Here is a 22602-nt window from a genome sequence, read left to right as displayed (position 1 = left end):
ATTCCAGCTGAACTCAGTCATTACAGATGTGGAAACTGAGGCCCAGGTAGGGGATGACATTCCCCAAGGTCACGCTGAGGGCAGTTGGCAGGACCCAGATCTCACGGCTTCCAGAAGAGGGGTCTTCCCACAGCATTTGACTGCGTCCAGGTGCTCCAGTGATGTGGTGGGTGTCAACAAGGCCCTCCTCGTCCTCGGATGGCGCTCGCCAAGGACAAAGAACATGGTGGGGGGGGGGGGTCGGGCGGAGGGTGTGTTTCATTCACACAGGGGTCAATTCCACTCTACACATTGAGCAAGAGGATGAGCGATCTTTTAAATAGTGCAGATTTGTCCGCCCCTACACTCGGGGACAGGAGCTGTTTCCCTTCAGTGCATTCGATCCCCATGCCTCTCCTGGTGTGAGCAGCTGGCCTCACTGCCTGCCTCCCAGGGTTGAAAGTCCCGCATTTTCCCTTACAACACGGAAAACCTGCCTCCTCTCTCAGCGGAGAAACAGCCACCTGTTTCCACTCGGGAGGGCTAGCTGATGACATGGGCCTGTGGAGAGCCTCTCCTGGGTGGCTGATGTGGCCGCGCCTTCCTAAAACAGTTCGGACCACGGGGATTTGCACCTACAGGACGTGCTTGTGCTTAAGGTGTGGCTTTAATGGATTTTTGGAGAGGAGGGAGGGGCTGGCCACAGAAGGGAAAGACACTGCTCGTGGCAGAAGACGGCCCTGAGGCCACAGCCCCTCTACCCTCTCCAAGCTCTGGGGAACATGCCCTGACAGGTGACCCTAGCCCCTCCTGTTCCCTCGACCTCCCCCAACCCCCACCGTCCGGGGCCCGGGACAGGGCTGTCAGATGGACTTCCGCCGGGCCGGGGGCCTGCCCACCGTGCCGCCGCCCACAGCCCCAGGGCTCGAGGGGGGTGAGAAGGCCAGGTTGTCGCGGGCCCCCAGCTGCAGCCGGTGCACGCGGGACGAGATGGAGGCGGAGCCCCCGGCGCGGGCAGGGCAGCGGGGCGGAGGGCGGCCGCGGCTCTCGGGCGCCCCCAGGCGGAGCGGGCTGGCGCGGCGGGTGGCGCGCTCGGGCGCGTCGGTGCTGGCCGCCAGAAAGCGCAGGACCACGAGGTTGAGGAAGGCGCCGATGACCGTGAGCCCCAGGAGGATGTAGAGGAAGCTGAAGGCCACGTAGGGCGGCTTCCTCTGAAGCGCCTCGTCGCTCTGCAGCGCCACGAAGTCACCGAAGCCGATGGTGGTGAGGGTGATGAAGCAGTAGTAGTAGGCGTGGAAGAAGGTCCAGCCCTCGAAGTGCGCGAAGGCGGCGGCCCCGAGGGCCAGGGTGGCGGCGCACACCAGCAGCCCGGCCACCACCATGTTCTCGGTGGACACGCGCGGCCGCCGCAGGCCCAGGCAGCGCTTGGCCGCCAGCAGGAGGCGCCGCACCAGCGCGTTCAGGCGCTCGCCCAGGCTCTGGAAGGTGACCAGCGTCAGGGGGATGCCCAGGAGCGCATAGAACATGCAGAAGACCTTGCCCGAGTCCGTGCCCGGCGCGGCGTGGCCGTACCCTGCAGGGAGAGCGGAGGGGAGGGGTGGTGAGCACCGGCCGCAGCCGCCCTGTCCGGGCTCCCTCCCCTGCCCCCCCGGAGCCTGCGCAGCGTCTTGAATTGCTGCTTCTAACTAGGTCATTCCCCGCCTTTGAAACCTTGTGTGGCTATCCCTAACCGCCCCAAATTGTAAACAACCCAGCGTCCCTCGGCTGGGGAACGCGTAAACAACCTGCGGTACGCACTTACAATGCAATTCCGTTCCGGAACAGAAAGGAATGAACTGGGGTTACCTGCGCCAACAAAGGATGGGTCTCAGCTGCATTACGGTTAGCGAAAGAAGCCAAGCGCAAAAGACTACACACTCCATGGTTCCATTGAAATGGCATTCTGGAAACATTCTGGCAAAACCATGGGGACAGAGAGCAGATCTGCGGTCGCCAGTCGTTGTGGTTGGAGGAGGGGGTTAACCAGAAAGGGGCATGACAAATTTGGGGGCGATGGGAGCCTGCTAAGTCTCGGTGGTGGCTGCAGGACAGGTCCTCACCCGTGAGAACTCGCCGAGGGCTGCTACACTGAAAAATGTGTGTTTCACCGTGTGTGAAGTATGCCTTGATTTAAACATCAAGCAAAATCTTCCATGGTGCCCCAGGACCCACAGGGTAAAGCACCTACCACTTCTCACTTGGTGTCGGAGCTCCTTGGTGATATGACTCCCCCTACCACCCCGCACCTGTCCAGCCCCACCCTGTGTTGTTCCCCCAACCAGCATTCCCACCTCCACATGCCTCTTCTCATGGTTTTTTTCCTCCCCTGGATAGCCCTTTCCCTGCTGCCCTAGTCCACGACTTCCCACATCCTGCTCCAAGCCAGCCCTCGCTAAGCACTTCTTCAGTCTGAAGCAGTAATTCTTCATCAGGTCCCCTCAACTGCTGTCGGGGACCTACACGCGAGTGGGCCTCCTGGAGTCCTGGACCACCATGCCATCCCCAGGGACCGAGCATTCCTGGAGAGAGGAGCGAAAGCTTTCAGGGTATTCTCAAAGAGGCCCATAACCCAGGAAAAGTGCAAAGAAGGTGCCCCCTCTAGCAAATGGACACCATCTGCCAAAATGTAAATACACAAACGCTTGGCCCGTGCATTTCCACAGTTAGGAAGTTAGTCCTCCAAAATGCATGTGTGTGCAAAGTGAGGTGTGCATGGGGGGCATCAGGGAAGCATCGTCGCTCGTGGTGAAAACTAGGCAACCTAAGTGTCCATCGGTAGGGGCCTGGTGAAATAAATCATGGTGCCAACCAAATGACAGAGCCCTACGCAGCAATGGTTCCGACCAAGGGTCATTTTGTCCCTGAGGGGGACATTTGGCAATGTCTGGAGACATTTTGGGTGTCACAACTGGGATGGTTGTGTGCTCCTGGCGTCTTGTGGGTAGAGGCCAGGGACGCTAAACATCCTGTGATGCACAGGCCAGCCCTCCCTCCACAACAGAGTTATCTGGTCCGATGTGTGAGTAGTGCTGGGGTTGAGAAATGCTGCTATACGGCCAAGAAAAAGATGACACAGCTTTTTAGGGATTGATTTTTTAAAAATTGCCAAAATATATTAAGTGAAAAAAGAAAGTGCGAGACAAAACAGTGTGTATAACCTAATGTCTATATATGTGTGTGTTTTAAAGGAATACACAGGTAGAGAATATATGTGGAAGGATGCACAAAAAACCAGTAACTGTATTTGACTCAGGGAAAGAGACTTATGGGTTGAGGGACAGGGTGAGAGGGAGACTTCCTTTTCATTCTCTACCCTTTTGTGTATGCTGCGTGCACACATCATTTATTCAGAATATCGACACAATACATGTTATTAAAGATCTGTGGCTCCACATCCACATTTCTATTGCATGGCCCCATCAGTTTGCCCCCTATCTGTTTTTGGGGGGAGCTCCGCCCACGAGACTGTGAGCTCCTTGAGGCCAGAGACCACGCCAATCACTTCTGTGTGTCCCTAGTCACCAGTGCCCTGCACAGAGCCTGACACAGACAAAAGGCCCAATGAAAGTTTAATATCGATAATGCTCATCATCAATAATCAAATCAAACTGAAGGGGGTGCTGGGTGCGACACAGGGGAACCTTTTTAGCAGTAAGATGCGAAGCAGCGCTGTTTCCAGCTGGTTGGGGCTAGGTCAGGCTTTGACAGAGTGAAACGAACAATGATAATAACTAAACATGCTAGGCACTCTACACAGATTATTTTATTTTACCCTCCTAATTACTGTATGCAATATTAGTCTCCCGTTTTTGCAGACAAGGTAACTAGGCTCAGAGCAAGGAAGCTGCCCAAACATCACAGGGCCTGAGCCATTAACCACTCTCCTCCATTGTGCCTCAGTGCCTCTTGCAAAGCTCTAGCTCCTGGGTTCTGGCGCTGGGCTCTCTGCAAGGCTGGCTTTTGCAGCCGGGACCACACAGCCCCAGCTGGCGCCCCCAGGTGGCCGGAAAAGGCAAAGCTCCAGCTGTTTCCAAGCTGGGTCCCTTCCCCCCCCCCCGGCTTCCAAGGTGCCAGTGAGGAACAGCCCACAGAAAAGGCCAAAACCAGCTGTGAGCCTTCCAGATAACGTGGGGGAGGGCAGAAAAGGTGGATGGGGTCCCACACCACTGGGCATGGCAACAGAGAGTGTCTTGGGCTGAGCCTGGGTAGGGAAGCAGGGGTGCCCATGTTCACAGGAGGGGTCATAATGGGCTGAGTGGGAGCTGGGCCCACAGCTGGCAAACAATGAATTGTTATATTGTTATTATGACCAATTAATAGTGCCTATTTAGCCTCAGGCACCTTGCCAAGCATTTTACACACTTGACCTCATTTAAACCTGGCAACCACCCAGCGAGGTAGCAAGCACTGCATTTGCAGTCGAGAAAACCAGGGCTCCGGGAGGTACGTTCAATTGCCAGAGAAGACAGACAGGAGGCAGCAGAGATGAGAACGGAACTCTGGGCTATGTAATTGCAGAACTCGGGCTTTTAACCCACAGCTCACATTCGTTCGCCAAGAGCATTAGGAAAAAACTTTCTCCAAAGCTCAGGCTTCCACAGTGGTGATCCAAGCTCTAGGGGGTGCCTGGACATCCACAGCTGGGGCCTGGGAAGCGGCGGACACCCAGCCTGGAGCCCTGCAGAGCCTGCTTCTCTCCTTTCCTGCTTCCCCAGGCTTCTGCTCAGCAGGTACCAGCCAGACGGTAGCCATGGCAACGACTGACGGTCCAGATGCTGCAGAGAAACTGCTCTGGATCCCCGAGGGTGAGGTCCAAAGCTTGTGGTAATCAGTCATTCCTTCAACAAATATTTATTGAGTGTCTACTATGCGCTCGGCTGGGTACACTGCAGTGACTAAGACAGACTAGATCCCATTGTCATGGAGTAACGGCATAATAATTATAATACAAAAATCAATCTCTCTCTCTTTTTTAGTGCTTTGTATGTGTCATGCCCTGCGCTAAAACTTTCTGCACACATTATCTCCTTGGCAATAATTATCTCGGTACAGCCCTGAGATAGGGCCTATTAGCAGCCCTATTTTACAAAGGAGAAAACTGAGGCTCAGAGAGGTTAAGCAACTTGTCTGAGGTCACACAGCTAGTGTGATGCAGCCAGGCAAGGAAGCCTCCGTCTCCAGCCACTCGCGCTTCGCCCCGCTCCACCTGTCTCCCGGCCCCTGGAGGCTTCCCCCGAGCACTCCCGCGTGCCACCTCTGGGCGAACTTGAGCTCCCGACTCCTCCCAGCCCCGCCCGCGTGGGACGCCGTCCCCTTTCGGCGGAGGGCGGCTGAAACGACTGGTCCACAGCCACCGGGCCCGGGCAGGGGCAGAGGAGGGGTTCGAGCCCGGGGCGGGGGGCGCCGCGGGGCCCGCTCACCGATGGTGGTGATGACGGTGATGGCGAAGTAGAAGGAGCCGGCGAACTTCCACTGGCGGCCGGCGCGGTGCGGCTCGGCCTGCAGCGCCAGGCGCTCCAGCTCGCGGTAGTCCTCGGCCGAGAAGCGGTACTTCCTCCGGAACTCGCCGCGCTTCTGGGCCAGCAGCCGCTGGCGGCCGCGCTCCGCCTCGGACTCGAGCGCGTCGAAGACCGCGGCGCCCACCAGCAGGTAGGACAGGATGCACAGGATGAGCGCGGCCGTGCGCACGCTCTGCTTCCTCATGGCGGCGCCGCGGGCCCCGCGCCCCGGGCCCGTCCATGCGCCCCGACGGCCGCCCCGCGCTGCGCCCTCCGCCCCGCGCGGCGGGGAGCGGGCTGCGGGCGGCCGGGCATTGGAGGGGGGAGCTGGCGGGGGGGGGCGGAGGCGGGGCCTCGGTGGGGGGGGCCGAGGAGGACCGAGAGGACTCCTCCTGCCGCCCCGCCCCCTGCCAACACCTGCCTTTGTTTACCCAACGGCGCAGGTGTCTGCCAACGGTGACAGCTGGAGCAGAGCGCCCAAAGCCCGGCCGTGCAGATGTCCCATCCACCACTGTGGTTCTGTGACCTTGGGCCAGTCATTCACTCGTTCGTTCAGTCAGTCAGTCATCCATCAGATCTTTACTGAGCACCTACTGGTGCAAACAAGCTTCCTGGGGGTAAATAGAGCTGATACTCTAGGAAAGAGGGTTGGCGACAGCACAGACACACGAAGATCATTGAAGACAAGTGTGGGACAGAAGGGAGACAGTTTCGGGGGGGGGGGAGGTGGGCGCCACCAGCTGAGGTGGCGGGACAGGCCTCTCTGAGGAGTGACGGGGGAGGGAGCATCTAGGCAGCCAGTGCAAGTCCTTTAAGCAGAGAAGCAGTGTGGCTGGAACCAGGGGGATCGGGGAGCTGGGGGGTGGAGGGGCAGGCAGCAGAAGGAAAACAGGCGATTTCACACAGGGTCTTACAAGTCCTTATGCAGGTCTATTCGTTACAGCTGGAAAGGCTGTAAGCAGGATGCCCACACCAGTGATCTGATAGACATTTGTATGTTTTTAAATAATTTTTAAAATTTTATTTATTTTGAGATAACATGAGCTGGGGGTGGGGGGTCAGAGAGAAAGGGAGAGAGAGAATCCGAAGCTGAAATCAAGAGTCAGATGCTTAACGGACTGAGCCACCCAGGCACCCCTCTGATTAGCATTTTTAAAAAAGAGCATCCTGGGGCGCTTGGGTGGCTCAGTCGGTTGGGTGTCCGTCTTTGGCTCGGGTCATGATCTTGCGGTCTGTGAGTTCGAGCCCCGCGTCGGGCTCTGTGCTGACAGTTTAGAGCCTGGAGCCTGCTTCGGATTCTGTGTCTCCCTCTCTCTGCCCCTCCCCTGCTCAAGCTCTGTCTCTGTCTCTCAAAAATAAATAAACATTAAAAAAAAAACAAAAAAGAAAAAAGTAAATAAATAAACATTAAAAAGAAAAAAAAAGAGCATCCTGGCTGTCCTGTGGAAAAGGGGTGGTGACTAAGAGTGGAGGCCAGTTAGGAGAGTTTCGTAGTCCCCACACGTGGTGGGGGTTGGCCTGGACCAGGGGCAGGGCACTGGAGGTGCAGAGAAGGTGGGGGGCTGGATCTGGGATAGGGTGGTGGGCTGGAGTTGGGCGCACACAGCTATAGCCACATTTCCCAGCCTCCTTTGCACTTAGAACTGCCGCCAATGGAATGTGGGCAGAAGTGACCCCTCCCGGTGCCGCACTCCACCTCTCTTCCCCAACCTGCAGGCTGAATGCAGAGAGGCAAAGGCTTTAGGAGAGAGCACAGCCGCAGGGTGGAAGGGGACTGGGTGCCTGACCACGCAGCCCAAGGCTGCCCCACGCCAGGAGCACCTATTCTGAACTTCTGTTGCATTAAGGCCCTGAGCTGTGGGGCCAGCCTGTTACTGCAGCTGGTGTTACCCTGACGCACGGAACAGCAGCACCTGCTGACGGGCTGGATATGGAGGGCAAGGGGGCGCTCCGGATGACCCCTGGGTCTTTCGCCTGACCGGCTGGGTGCTTGGAGAGCCTTCCGTTGACCTCACTCCCTAGGAATCCACTCCTGCCGCCCAGCGCTGAGGTGAGACCCATTTATTTCACTCTGAAATGGGTGGGTCTTCGTGGAGATTCGGGGCGAGCACGGGCAGCCTCTCTTGCAGGTGTCCAGAGCATCTGCATGGCCTGGTCTCTGCTGCAGCCTTGGCATGCATCCCCTGTCCCCCCCCCACCCCCCATCTCTACTCCAGCAGCCCCGTTGCGGTTTTTTGTTTGTTTCAGGCACACAGAACTTTCAGTTCCTTGCACAAACTCTTGCTTTGCTTGAAACAGTCTTCTCTCCATTACACTCAGCAGCCCACATGTATCGAATGCCTGCCAGGGGCCAGACCCCGGGTGAAGCGCTTGGCAAGTATTCATGCATATCGTCATCACGATCTCCTACGCCGTAGGCCTGGATGGCCGATGCCCTGTTCATCCTCAGCTCCCAGTTCATTGGACATCTCCTTCCCTGACCCCTCCGCGGGCGGCCTTCTCTGTGCCGCCAGAGGCCTCTGAGTTCCTGCCGTCTTCCCTTCTTTCCAGTGCATTGGGATCCTCACATTCCATATCTATGCTCCCCCTGAGGACAGGAATCCTACCTTGGTCCCCTCTCTGTCCTCAGCACCCGGATCTGGCACAGCGCACAGCTGGTGGCTGCAGACAGAGGAGCCACAGCCGCCTATAGAAGTTAAGAGCATGGACTCTGCACCGTGACTGCCTGGGTTCATATCCGAGTTCTGCTGCTTACCAGTGTGTGGACCTGGGATGCCTCAGTCTCCCCACCCCCAGTAAAAGGGGTTTGGAAAAGCTCCTATCTCATAAGGTGCTGTGCTCGACAGAATGGCCCCCCAAAGATGCACACATTCTTTCCCTGGCACCTGTAAATAGGTTAGGGTACGTGGCAGAGAGGAGGGGGGCGGTTGCAGGTGGAAGGAAGGTTGCTAATCAGCTGACCTGGAGACGGGAGGTGATCCTGGACAGTCTGGGTGAGCCCGGTGTCCTCAAAAGGGTCCCTACACGTGGACACGGGAGGCAGAAGAGGGACAACCGTTAGAAGAAATTGGCCTGACGTCGCTGGCTTTGAAGATGGAGAAAGGGGCCACAAGCCAAAGAGAGCAGGTGGCTTCTAGAATCTGGTAAAGGCAAGGAAGTTCCTCCCTAGAACCTCCGGAAGGGAATGCAGTCCTGCCAGCATCTCAGTTTCAGCGCAGTTCATCTGTGTGACCCGGGTAGCCCTCCACCCTACGGAAGTGGAAGATGGCACGTTTGTGTTGTTCGAGCTGCCACGTCTGTGACCATTTCTGGGAGCAGCAGCAGGGACGGCTTCACTGATGTGAGCATCGAAGGAGCCCATAAGCCGGAGGCACCCAGAGCAGCATCTGCCCCTGAGGACCATCTGGAAGTGTTAGGCACGGTCTCGGACGTCACAAGTGAGCAAACACCCAGGCCCATAGAGACGTTGTGGCGTGTGCTCTGACTCACTTCTCTTCCTGAGGAGCCAGACCGCGGCTCAGAGACCCAGAAGCAGGATTCTGGTGCTGCAGCCTTATTTGTAGCTTTTCTATTCTTTTTTTTTTTTTTTATTCAAAAAAATAAAAAAAAATTTTTTTTTAGTGTTTATTTATTTTTGAGAGAGAGAGACAGAACATGAGCAGGGGAGGGGCAGAGAGAGGGAGACACAGAATCCCAAGCAGGCTCCAGGCTCTGAGCTGTGAGCCCAGAGCCCAATGCGGGGCTTGAACCCACAAACTGCGAGATCATGACCTGAGTCGAGTGGGACGCTTAACCGACTGAGCCACCCAGGCACCCCTGTAACTTTTTTGATTCCTGCCCAGACTTCAGAAGGGCAAGACAGTCTTGGGGGGATGGGGAAGCACCATGGATTTACAGCCTGAGAAGGGCCTGAGAAGAACTTTCCGGGGACAATTCACGATCCTGGTCATTGACACAGCTGGAGTCAACGACGCTTGGGTTCAAATTCCAGCTCTTCCACTTTCCCGGTGGGTGAGTGTGGGTAGAACACTTCTCTGGCCTCGCTTCTCCCATGTGAGAAATGAAAGTGATAATAACGCCCCCTTCATGGGACCGCGTCGAGGATTATAGAAGATGTTGTGTGTCACTTTCCAGGTGCCCAGTAGCAGCTCACTGCTTTTCCTCCCTTTTTACAACTGTCTGCCTGCAGATGTCAGGAATTCTTTTTCTGGAAGTGCATGTGTGTGCCAGGCACATTCTCCCACATTACCGACGGGGCCCTCCCTTTCTAGTGCAGGAAACCATGGCACAGAGAAGATGCCCTGCTTGTCCCGTCCTCACAGCCAGGCAGGGGCTGAGCCAGGACTCGAACTCGGGGCTGCGCGGTCCCCAAGGTCATGATCCTTCCAATGCACCATGGTGCTTCGTCAGGCAAGATGCCGCCGGCTTTATCACCGCCCCCCCCCCCCCCGCCCCTATTGCCTCTCTGGATTTCACCTTCCTCTTCTCGAAGATGGAGCTGAGGAGTACTGGCTGGCTGCCTGCCTCCACCGTCATCGTGAAGACCCTGTGACACCCAGCTGGTTTGTCAGATGTGCCCACTGAGGGTGGGTATTATTGGGGCCATGCTGGAGCTGTCTGGCCCCGCCAGGCAGGTGACTGTGCCCTGTGCTTGGCATTTTTGGTTCAGCAGCTCTATTTTAAGCCAGAGGAGGTTAGAGTTTGTGTGTGTGTATTTCTCAGCTTGCAAAACCGTCAGCTGAGCCGTCACCAAAAACAGCAACACTCCGAGGCACCCCCTTCACCTGCCCCCCCACCTGCTCCCCTTCTTCCCACTCTGGGAACTTGAGGGGACCCAGTGATTTTCCTCTGTCCCTTCATGCCGGAGTCCCACGCATGGCCCCTCAGTGAGGCCACTGATCTTCTTCCAGAGCCCCAGGGTTGCCAGCTCTGAGGACAACAAGAAGGGTGATCCCAGTCCCCAGCTGGACCCTGGGTGCCTTTCAGAGCACTTCACATCCCTTATGAGTCTAGAACTTTCTGAAAGCTTTGTGAGCCAGGCAGGCCATGCCATTCATGTCAGAGGGAAGACCCAGGATCAGGGAGAGAGAAGGGACTGTCATCCAAGGTGGCACATGGTAGGGCAGTAATCCAGAAAGAACAGGAGTTTCTGAGTGAGTCAGATCTCTGTTCCATCTTGGACAAATGACGTCACTTTTGAGCCTCAGTTTCCTCATCTGTGACATGGGAGTACCAGTAGTTCTGTACTGGTCCCAGCACGTGTGAGTACCCCTTACACCCAATTAATGTTGTCTTTTCCTTTTCCACCCCAATTATTCCCCAGGCCTCCTGGGATCTCAAAGGATTGATTTTTATAGTTAGAATATAGTTCAGTAATTTTCCAGAAGCCTGGAGGGCTCAGGCATTTTTCCTGATAAGATGTCTGTCTCTTGTCTCCGTCCTTCAAGAATGGATCATTTGGGCCTCAGGTACCAGCTTCTTGGAGGTGGCAGCTGTGACCTTTCTGCAGCTGGAGGATCATTGAGGGATCTGGGCTGCAAGATGTTAAAAGCTGCCTCTCGCTAATTTAAAGAAGGTTATAGGTAGGATTTGGGGGTCTTGCAGAATCTTCCAGGCACTGGTTCGAGGGGCCCAGAGAGATGGAACCTACCGGAAACACCATAGCTGTACCCAGTGTGTGTTGGGGAGGGGGGGGCCACCATTGTCCCTAGGCTGATGCAGATACTGGTCAGGGGACAAGTGGCAGCTGAGCATGACCCTGTCCCTGACTGTCGGGACCCGCCAGAGCTGCTCAAAGGACTCCTGACACGGAGCCTGCGGCCATTCGGTCGGAGCCATTGGGAGTTTGGGCTAGTGGAGATATTAAAACTTTTGTTCTGGTTATTAATTTTAAAAACCAACTGACGGGGATGGGACACTGCCTGGCTCAGTCAGTAAAATGCTCAACTCGATGTCAGCTCACGTCACGATCTCATGACTCGTCAGGTCGAGCCCCACATCGGGCTCTGTGCTGACAGCGCGGAGCCTGCTTGGAATTTTCTGTCTCCATCTCTCTCTGCCCCTCCCCTGCTCTTTCTCTGTCGCTCTCAAAAATAAAAATAAATAAATAAACAGTAAGAAAACTAACTGAAGGGGGAATGGAGAGTTGTGAAACCATTCTGTGTCCTTTAGTGTATGCCTGAGAATTTTCACAATAAAATGGTTTTTCGTTCATTATTTTTTTAAAATGTTTATTTATGTTTGAGAGAGAGAGGGGGTGAGCAGGGGAGGGGCAGAGAGAGAGGGAGACACAGAATCGGAAGTGGGCTCCGGGCTCTGAGCTGTCAGCACAGAGCCCGACGCGGGGCTCGAACTCACGGACTGCGAGATCCTGACCTGAGCTGAAGTCGGCCGCTCAACCGACTGAGCCACCCAGGCGCCCCGCACAGAATTATTTTAAATGATAAACACCTAGAACATTTGCCATTCTTGAGCTGCTAATTGGCTTTTAGCATTGTCCTCCTTACAGCAGCTACAGGATCTATCTTCTGATTTCTGACTGGGGTTTATTTCAAGCGGAACAAGGATTTGAAGATACTGTGTAGCAACTCGAGTGCAGAATCTCTCTCTCGTGGCAGGTTTTTTCTGGATCTCTTGTCATTGTTTCTTCCATGCCTAAATTGACAGTGTTTTTTAGCAACTCGTCTCTATCGAATTTTCATAAAAACAAATCTCTTCCTTTTTGCACTCGTATTTCATCAGCCTGTGGAATATCGTTACAATAACAAGTGTGGCCGGTGCAAACTGGTTTGGGAACAGGCCCAGCAGATTCTTGGCAAACGTGCCATTTGTCTTAGCTCAGGCTGCCAAAACAGAATCCCAGAGATGAGGTGGCTTAAACAGGAAACTTTTATTTCTCACGGTGACAGAGGCTGGAAGTCCGAGATCAGGGGGCCAGCGCGGCTGGTGAAAGTCCTCTTTCTGGTTTACAGATGGCCGTCTTCTTGTTTTCTCCTCGTATGGCAGAGATTGGAGAGAGGAAGCAAGTTCTCTCCTATTTCTTCCTATAAGGGCACTAATCCCATTCATAAGCGCTCCCCACTCTTGACCTTATCTCCCGATACTTTCATATTGAGGATTAGGATTTCAACATATGAATTTGGGGATGGGAGGTACACAGACTTTCAGCCCACAACACCATTCTGTGGGAGGCAGCAGAATGGAATGCCAGGCAGTGGCCCACTAGCTGTGAGCTTTCATTGTGCCTGGGGCAGGAGTGTCGTGTTCCAATGAAATGCAGAGCACTGGTTAACCTGGTGGGCTGATTAAACAGACATTGGTAAAGAAAGCTTCTACCTAGTGTGGAATCATCTCTGAAAGACATCTGCCCAGATGGAGACTACACTTCCCAGCCTCCTTTGCTTCCTAGCGTGACCACATGACTAGCCCGCACCAATGGAATGTGAGTGGGCGTGGTGAGTGTCATCTCTAGGTGGGGCCTTTAAGGAGCAGGTGAACTTCTCCACCCTGAGGGCAATCTAGCTGCAGAAGGCTCCCAAGGTCCCGGAGTTTGGTGGAGCCATAACCTGTAAGCTACCTGGCTCACCACATGAAGGAACTCCAGCCAGGAACACCTGCTTTGGACTATTACGTGAGTAAGAAATAAACTTCTATTGCATTAAGCGGCTGAATTTGGGGGTTTGCTTGTTATAGCAACTGCTGTTACCCTAATTAATGAACTTACCTTATAGGGCTGTTGTGAGGGTTAAATTCGATGACATACACGTAACAGACTCTTAAATGGGGCTTCTGTTGCCTCCTATTTCCACTTAAAACCACAAGGTGCTAGATACCCCCTATTTCCAGAAAGCCACGAGACACATGCCTGTAGGACCTTCTTAAGGACATCATACCAGGTTTTCTCCTACCCCATCCCCACCCCCTCAGCCTCCATAAGCAGAAGATTAGAATTTGAGAATGATTTTCTAGAACAGGGAGAAAGGACATGCCTTTTCTTCTCTGCTTTCTTGGGGAAAGAACAAAGGGGTACTCCCCTTGTCCTCATAGATCCTGCTTGTAGAGACTTGGGGTTCCTGCCAGAAGCGGTGAGTGGTTTCTGATTCTCCAACTGCTTGCACATCTGCCCGCAGAGTCTGAGCTGGAAGAAAGTGGTTCAAGAGAGATGGCAGGGGGGCGCCTGGGTGGCGCAGTCGGTTAAGCGTCCGACTTCAGCCAGGTCACGATCTCGCGGTCCGTGAGTTCGAGCCCCGCGTCGGGCTCTGGGCTGATGGCTCGGAGCCTGGAGCCTGTTTCCGATTCTGTGTCTCCCTCTCTCTCTGCCCCTCCCCCGTTCATGCTTTGTCTCTCTCTGTTCCAAAAATAAATAAATAAAAAAAAAAAACGTTGAAAAAAGAGAGATGGCAGGGCGGAGGGCATCCCGCACCCCCAGCCATTTGGCCATGCAAGGATGGGAGAGCTTCCCGTGAGCTGAGTAGGTGCTGGGCCATCTGCTCAGTATCCTGCCCAAAAGGGATGATCGTTTTGCTTTCCAGGAAAGAGGACTCTGGCAGAAAGAGGCTATGAAGTGTACTTCTGGGGACAGGGTCTTAGAGAGGTCCATGGGTCCTAGATTTCCCTGAATAAGCTACTCACGTGGCCCAAGGATACCAGCCTTCGGACACTGGACACACAGAAGGAATCCATCCCCCTGAGATGACCTCAAGCAACACCAGCTTGATTTTTGCCGCCTTTCCTGTACTGCTCCCTCCAGGCCTCGTAACAGGAGAAGCTAGAACTTAGAAGGGGTGGGGGTGGGAAAGGTGTTAAAGGGACCCTCACACTGCTTTCAGTGCTGCAGAGATTAAAAGCAAGATTCTAGAGCCAGACATTCTGGGTTTGAATCCTGTGTCTATAACTTACTAGCTCTGTGGCCTCAGGCAACTTACCTCATCTCTCTGGGCCTTAGTATCTGTCAGATGCTTTTAGTATATGTGCTGCCGAAGCGAGCGCTGTAAGATGCTTTTAATAATAGTACCTACCACCTAGTGTAACAAGGTGCACCTACTTAGGCTACTTAACAGTTTGTTACATTAAATAACAATGCATTCTTGAAGTGAAGGGTCAGTCCTGACTTAGCAGAAGTGTTCAGTAGGATATGATGAGGTATCTCAGCCCGACTAAAAAGCATGGGCAAGGAGAGGTTTGATGCAATGTGTTCAAAGACAACAGCTGAAGAAAAACTAAACCCTGCTTCTGTGTATCCCCTCACTAAGTTCAGATTATTCAATAAACCAGTGATGCAGGTCAAATATTTCGATCACTTGGGGACACGTTGAAACCCTCAGTACATATTAAGTATTATTGTTATTCAGACTTCTGCCAGGTCAGGGATCAAATCCTCTCTAAGCTTTATTAGTTTGGAGTGATAATAAGAATGGCTATTTGTGCGGTCTCCCACTTTTTGGTCTTCATAAACCACCAAATTTCATGAAATTATTTGTGAGTCCAAAAAACACCGCCAACTCCCTTTGCAAAGTGAGAACAATGGGGGAAATCCACAAGCGTTATTTATAGGCATCCTCATTTTATAAAAGAATCAATTTCATAACCCCTCAAATTAGAGAGGTCATAAGTTCAGGGTAAAGGCCAGTCCTACAGATGGTATCCATTTAACTTGATGAAGTTCCACTGCGTTGCCCTTATTTTCAGTACCAGTTCACCGGCTGGTGTCTGAAGACCTCAGACATACATTACATAGAGTTTGCAAACCTCTCGAGCTATTGTCTCCTGTCCTCATGGCCGCCCTGTAAGCCTGGGATCATGGTCTGCATTTTCTCCATGAGGCTATGGAAGTCCAGAAAGGTTGGATGGCCTGTTCAGGTTCACCCAGCTGGCGCAGTAAATCAAGCCTGGCCCCAGAGTCTTGACGTTCCTGGAAAAAATTTGTCTTTTCCTCTGGGTTGCATACGTGTTGCAGGGGTCTCAGCTCTATGTGGTCACCCAAGGACACAGGCCTTTTTTTCGTGGCTCTGTCCTGCCCTAAAGCAGAGACTCTTACCCCGGAGTCGAGGGATCTATGGATGGAATTTAGGGATTTATGGACTTGAGAGGGAAAAGAATTGCATCTTTATTTACACTCACCTCGAGCTGACTCTTAGCACGTCCTTCGATTAGGAACGTGGACAAGGTGGCATTAGCTGTACCTACTTGTTGCCGATAGAAGTCACAGGTATTGTCGCATCACGTTGCAGTTAATTGCAGATAATCACCACATTGAAATGACGGTAATTAGACTCGATCTTGTTTACTGTGTTAAAATGAAGCACATATGTAACTATCTCACTTTTTTTTTTTTAATTTTAGTGACCATATTTCAGTAATTTGTTTCCTTTGTAACCCCATGTATGTTATTTTATGTATTTAATATTACTAATCGGAGAAGATCATAGATTTTAGCAGTATAGGCTCACAACCCTCTCTTGAGCTTCCCGGGTATAGTCTGAAACCAGCCCCCTCTTGAGGAGCACAGGGAGAGACCCAAGAGAGAGATGGGCCACTCCAGGTTGGTAGGTGGCAGTTTTAATAATGGCAAAGGGAACTCCCGTATGAGGCTTGTCCCAGGCAGCAGGAAGACAAATGGATCCCTGCACCTGCCCGCCAAATCTTAAGGGTTCATGAAGGGGGCCCTAACTGGGCTCAGTCACATACACTGTGCGGGTGTTTTCAACACCACATCACCATCTCACGGCTGTGTCCTTGGAGCAGGCTCTGGGAACAGGAAAGGCAAGTGGAACCCACATTCCAAGGGCAGGGGAGAGGCTGAGGAGCCTCTGAGTACTGGGTCCAGCTCAGGGGTCAATCGTTAGTCGTGTCTTTTTGATCGTAGTCCCCAACAAACAGCTATGTGAGGGGACCTAGGCTCACAGAGAACAGTTAAGAACAATGTTCTAGGGGCGCCTGGGTGGCTCAGTCAGTGAAGCGTCTGACTCTTGGTTTCGGCTCAGGTCATGATCTCATGGTTCGTGGGTTCAAGCCCCACACCGGCTCTGTGCTGACGACGCAGAGCCTGCTTGGGATTCTCTTTCTCCCCCTCTCTCTGCCCTTTCCCTGCTTGCTCTCTGTCTCTCAAAATAAATACACATTAAAAAAAAAAAAACCCTTGGAGCCGTCTATTGGGTCCTCTGGATGGGACCAGTGGACAAAGGCAAAGAGCGAGTGTGGACGATTGTAAGTGGGGTGTTTATGGTTCAGATCTGAAATCCTATCCCACGGCCAGACTTCAGTCCCCTGGCCAGAAGGTGGGGTCTCTCTCTGGGTGCCCAGGAGGAAGAGAGAGACAGTTTGGAGAACAACCAGCCACCCTCTGCCCCATTGTCATAGCACTTATAAGGACTCAAATTTAAGGAGACACTGAGATGCCTGGTCTCACCAATTTCCGTGGGGGGCAGGTGCCGGCCACCAGGGGTCCATCTTGCTCGTCTCATCTGCAGGGTCATCAAGGCTGGTGTTGATGGAGGTGGTGCTGGGGGCAGCTGAGTATGCTCTTCTCAGATCCTTCTGTTCTTCCAACATGCTGTCTGCTTTGTGTCCCAAGAACCCACAGTCTGTCGGGGGCTGGTGAAATTAGGACAAAATGTACATCCTTGAAAATATAATTATAGCTCCAATGTATGTAGAGCTTTAGAGTTTGCCAAGCACTTCCATCAGCCTGGACTTCTCTGGTCCTCACCACAGCCCTCAAGCAGGGAAGGGCAAAGATGACCGTGTCATTACAGTTGAAAACTGGGCTCGGAAAGGAGAATTCAATGCTCAAGGTCACAAACCGGAGGTGGAATCGGGGCTAGAACCCAAGTGTGTCACCATTCATCAGGCATGTGGTAAATACCTACCGTGTGCCAGGTCCTGTGCTGGCTTCAGGGACACAAGGATGAATCAGAAATCTACTTGGCTTCTAGGGAGCAGAGCCCAACAGAAAAGCCAAGAATAGACTGGTAATTACACTACCATATACAATTATATTTGTCAAGACTCTTTTAATTCAAGTGATAGAAACCCAACTCAGACTGGTTTAAATAGAAACGGAATTTACATGTTCACATAACTGAAAGGTTTAGGGAGGTATAACTTCAGGCATGGCTGGACCCAGTAGCTCATACCCTATTGCCTGGCATCTGTCTCCCTTAATTACTTGGCTCTGTGTGACTTCATTTTTCAGGCAGTCTCTTCTCAGGGTGGCAGACGTAGCCTCTGGCAACTGAAAGCTTAGCCAGTGACCGTTTGGCCACTTGAGTCAAAATGATGGTAATTGTTCGCCACTGATCCCAGTTGTTCCAGAAACATTCTTGAGGCGTTGCATGGGATGGCTGACCTGCCTACCTGACCTGTGTGTGCTATTCTGGATGCCGATAAGGTGGGGATGGGGTGGAGCCATAAGACTGAAGGAGGCCGAGTCTCTTAATCATTTTGTGGAGGAGACTATCACCCAGAAGCACCTGTTAGGAGTGTTATGTAACTGAGAAATAGACTTTGGGGTTTAGCTAGTAAGCAGTGATGTGGCAAGGCGGGGTCATGGTGTTGGAGTGGTGTACCCCAGAGGCAGGTGATAAAGGGGTGCGTTGTTTTTAAAGACTTTTAAAACTTGAATAAGACTGGCTAAATGTGATCTGCTCTTTATTATCACACATGCCAGAAAATCTAAACATGGTCAGCGGTAAAATAGTCCTTCCTGGGGAGCCTGGGTGGCTCAGTTGGTTGGGCAACCAACTTCAGCTCAGGTCATGATCTCACGGTTCGTGGGTTCAAGCCCCGTGTCGGGCTCTGCGCTGACAGCTCGGAGCCTGGAGCCTGCTTCGGATTCTGTGTCTCCCCCTCTCTCTGCCCCTCCCCTGCTCACGCTTTGCATCTCTCTGTCTCTCAAAAATAAATAAACGGCAAAAAAATTATGATGAAGACCCATATGTGCATCACAGTGATTAAGGACACATTACAAATATGACTGTTGACAGGAGATTTTAAAATACATGTAGATTTCTTTGGGGAGATCGAATTGAGATAGCTGAGAAATCTGAGCGAACGGCCTCGGGGGACTTCCCATTAGGGCCCCAGACTGGCCACCCGGAGTGAGCGGTGACACAGTGTGGATGCCACGGTTCCCAAACCTTGGGCTTTGAGTGGGGTGCGAGTGAGGCATGGAGCAGGGATCGAGAGAGGACAGGAGGGCAACGCGATATGAATGGGATGTCTCCAAGCCTGGGGGAGGGTTATCAGGACCTGGAGGTCCAGTCCTTGAAGCAAGGAGAGGGTGAAAGTCAAAGTCAACCGCCGGTGCTTGGCTGCCTGCTGGCTTCAGGGCTGGGGAGAAGCTGCTGAGGCAGCTCATGTTAATGTCCCCTTCTCACCAAGAGTGGATGAAAAGACCTAGCCCAGCGGTGGGATTCAGAACACTTTTATGAAAGCCAGTGGTGAGGGGCCAGGAGGCAGTGAATAGGCCACAGATAAGAACCAGACCAGTATGATGGGACCACTCACAACTATGTTCATTGGCCAACCTCAGGGTGTCCAAGAGGCCCGGGCTCCTGCCCTTGGGGTCCCCCTGATGTTATAATCAATCAAAGCAGAAGAGGACAAAGTTCTTGAGAATCAGCTAAATCACAACCCTGTTGCTGAGGATGTGGCTGACATCCTAGACCACGTTGTAGCCACGGAGAGGCATGTGACAGTGAGGCTGCTGGAGCTGCCCCTTGAAGAGGGCACCCAACCTCTTGTTAGTGGAGCAGACAACACGTGTGTATGTGTGCTGGAATGATCGGGAAGAGAGGGAGAAATGGGAAGACATGGGAGTGGAAAGGGGGACTTCCCGGTACGTCACCTGAGAAGGTGAGAGTGGTGGGAGCCAGCGCACAAGGGGGAAGGTTGACTTCAGGTAGACATGGCAGCTGCGACTAATGGAAAATAATCTGGGGGTCATCTAAGTGAAGACGTGGGGGAAAGAGTGCTCCTGGCGGGGGGTGGGGAGCCCAAGCCGTCCAGTGTGGTGGGGCACAGAGGAGGCGGGAAGACAAAGCAGGACCCGGTGAGTCATGGACGGAGTCTGGACCCAAGCCAGAGGGCAGCTCTGAGCCTCGGAGGGGTTTAAGCAGAGTGACATAACCATAACTGGGCTCCAGAAGCAGCTCCCCGCTGCATAGTCTGGCCACTGGGAGGAGGGAGCTGGATTGTGGACGAGGGACTCGGAGTCGTGGAGGGGGTGGGCCAGATTAAGGTGGGCACCTCTCGCTCAGGGCGGTGCAGGGGTCCTCAGAGGCATCCGTGTAGTGTTTGGAGTCAAGAAAACTGTGGCGCTGATGCAAACAGTAAAGGATCCCGCTTCTTCCCTGCCTTTGGGGGCAAGGCCGTTCCGGGTGGAGACGCCCTGCCAGCCCGCCTCCCAGGGCTCCTCCCCGCCGGGCATCTCGGCCGTTCATGCGCGCGAGTGCCGCAAGGGGGCAGCAGCGCACCACCGTCCTCTCCCATTCTCCCCTGGAGCCACACTCCTGATTAACCTTACAGTTCTAATGAGGTGGACGACTTATTAAAACACAGACTTCTGGGCCCCGTCTCAAGAGTTTCTGTGAATCTGGAATGGGACCCAAGATATTTGCATTTCTAACCAGTTCCCAGATGATGCTGATGCTTCTGGTCCCGGGACCCCACTCTGAGAACTACTGAGGTTGAGTGTTGGGTGGGGATGGGGTGAGCTCTGACCCACCCAAACATGGCCACTGGGAAATCACTGCCAACCGGGCAGCCACTCCCATTTGACAACGATGGCGTATTTACTTTTCTAAGCCCCATTAAATCCCTTTTTCAAAATGCTGAATGAAGGTATATCATTTCATTCATTCAATAAGGACCAAGCCTGGTTCTGTCCTCGGTGTTGTTCTAAGTCCTAGGGATCCAGGAAACAAAGCAGAAAAAATAGGTCCCAGCCAGCACTTGCGGAGTCAGGCAACAAATAATAAATGTTACAAACAAGTCAGGTAGTGTGTTAAAACACGCTACATGCATCAGAGGGACGGAACAGGGTGGCTGAGGCAGGTTCTCTGTGAAGTGTTTACTTTGTGAGTCAAACTTGAAAGAAAGTGAGGGGATTAGCCATGGGGAAACTTGGGGGAAGATTATGCCAGGCATAGGGAACAGCCAGCGCAAAGGTCCTGAGGTGGGAGAATGTCTGGCATGTTCAAGAGACAGCCAGGAGCACCATGAGGTCAGAGCAGCACGACCAAGGGGGAGAGTAATTGAGGATGAGGGCAGACAGGTGACTGGGGCACAGTGAGGGGCGCTGTAGGTTGTGTGGAGGCCTTTAGATGTTCTCAGGTGCAGGAGCGGCGTGGTCTGGCTTGGCTTGAACAGGATCCCTCTGCACACACTGCAAGGAGCAGGGTGGAAGTCAGGAGAACAAGAAGAGGGTGTGAGGTCATCGGGGCAGAGATGATGGTAGCCCTGGCTGGGGAGCGGTGGAGAGGACAGGGTGGTAAGAGTTTATACATACCAGCAAACCCCATACTTGTCTGTATTTCCATAACTAAATGGCCGGGTCAATGTGATCATCTACTCCTCTGTGCAGCGACTCAAATTCCCGACCTTAACTCATGTCTCTATGTCAGTCTATGATCTTTGATCGTCTTTGATCTCCAGCTGCCTCTGGCCACACTGTCCTAGGCGACCACTGCATCCTCGAACTCAAGGCATTGAGGACACCCCCTCATCTGCCACCTGTAGAGCCTCCACCACTTTCCCGGGTTTCTGTTGGTGGCCCCTCCACTCTGCCGCCCTCCAGCCCGAAGCCCAGGGCTGTATTGGGTATCTTAGTTCCCGTGCTGCTCACATGCATTCTTCAAACCAGATCTCACAGGCAATGTCAGGCTCTGCTGATTCTCCAACTGTTCCCTCTTTCCCATGCCCACAGCTACCTGTCCAGGCCCGTGGGCCTCACCCCTGAACACTGCAGCGACTGCTCACAGGGGAGCCTGGTGGCCAGGGGCACGGGCTCTTGAGCAGGATTCTCTGGGTTTGAATCCTGGTTCTGCCCCTGTGAACTTGGGGCTTTTTCCTCAATTTGCCATCTCAGTTTCTCTGTCAGTGAAATGGGCATAATTATACTTCAAATGTTATTATGAGGGTCAAGTGAGAGATTACATAGAAGATGCTTGGAGCACAGTCTTGTACGTGGTGAGAACTCAATAAATACTAGCTCTTTTAGCATTAATTTTTAAAGTTCATTATTTTGAGAGAGAGAGAGAACACAAGCAGGGGAGGAACAGAGAGAGAAGAGGGAGAGAGAATCCCAAGCAGGCTCCACACTGTCAGTGCAGAGCCCGATGCGGGACTCAAACTCACAAACCGTGAGATCATGACCTGAACCAAAATCAAGAGTCCGACACTTAACTGACTGAGCCACCCAGGCGCCCCAGCTCTCTTATTATTTATGCAATAAGTCTTTATTGAGTACTTATTGTATAGAGACCTCCATCTACTGGAAGATAATCGAACCCAGGAAGAAGAGTGCAGACCCCAGCAATTCCACTTTTGAATGTTGATCCAACAGAAGTGTCCATCAATATCCAGCAGAAGACACGGACTAGAATGACACCCTATTCATAATAGCCCCCATCCAGAAACTCCCCATCAGGCATAGAACGGGTAGAGAAAATGTAGTATATTCGTGCAAGGGAATAATACCATAGTGATGAGAAGGAATGCACGATTGTTACCTGCAACAACATGGATATTTAACAAGTATAAATGTAACGGGGAATGGCTGGGCCCAGCACCTCCAGCTGTGGGTTTCAGTGGGGGGTAGTCTGATTTTCACCTAACCTGTGCCCCCAAAATGACCTCCTCTTCTTTACAAACAAAATTCCCAGCCTTTGCCTCATATCTTTCCCTGACTTGCCAAAGAACCGTGAAGGCAGGACAATAATAATAGCCTGTATTTTGGGTGAACACAGAGGAATTACCGCGACCTAATATGGGAACTCATCAACACAGTGATCCTTTAGGGTGGGTACTGCTCTTTATGCCCATTTTACAGATGAAAAAACTAAAGCACTAAAAGGTCAAGTCAAGA

General features: G+C 52.9%; 1 protein-coding gene across 1 annotated transcript; it reads right to left on the bottom strand.

Moving 5' to 3' along the window:
* Window positions 1–297: 297 nt before the first annotated feature.
* Window positions 298–5760, bottom strand: KCNK15 (potassium two pore domain channel subfamily K member 15). Its single transcript, XM_086702302.1, has 2 exons — window positions 5439–5760; window positions 298–1552 (listed from the first exon to the last, which is right to left on the bottom strand). The coding sequence occupies exons 1-2, from the start codon at window positions 5719–5721 to the stop codon at window positions 843–845; spliced, it is 993 nt and encodes a 330-aa protein (XP_086558428.1). The 5' UTR covers window positions 5722–5760; the 3' UTR covers window positions 298–842.
* Between the last annotated feature and the right edge of the window lie 16842 nt (window positions 5761–22602).

The sequence above is a fragment of the Puma concolor genome, chromosome A3, assembly GCF_028749965.1.
Source record: "Puma concolor isolate L17-30 chromosome A3, mPumCon1.1.hap2, whole genome shotgun sequence".
NCBI lineage: Eukaryota > Metazoa > Chordata > Mammalia > Carnivora > Felidae > Puma > Puma concolor.
The sequence above is the reverse complement of the archived record's forward strand: the minus strand, read 5'-3'. Positions and strand labels throughout refer to the sequence as shown.

Excerpts from the sequence above, each read along its gene's own strand:
- KCNK15 (XM_086702302.1), bottom strand. The coding sequence starts at position 5,721 with ATGAGGAAGCAGAGCGTGCGCACGGCCGCGCTCATCCTGTGCATCCTG. Across the intron at positions 1,553-5,438 it reads CACCGTCATCACCACCATCG|GGTACGGCCACGCCGCGCCG; the intron begins GTGAGCGGGCCC and ends CTCTCCCTGCAG.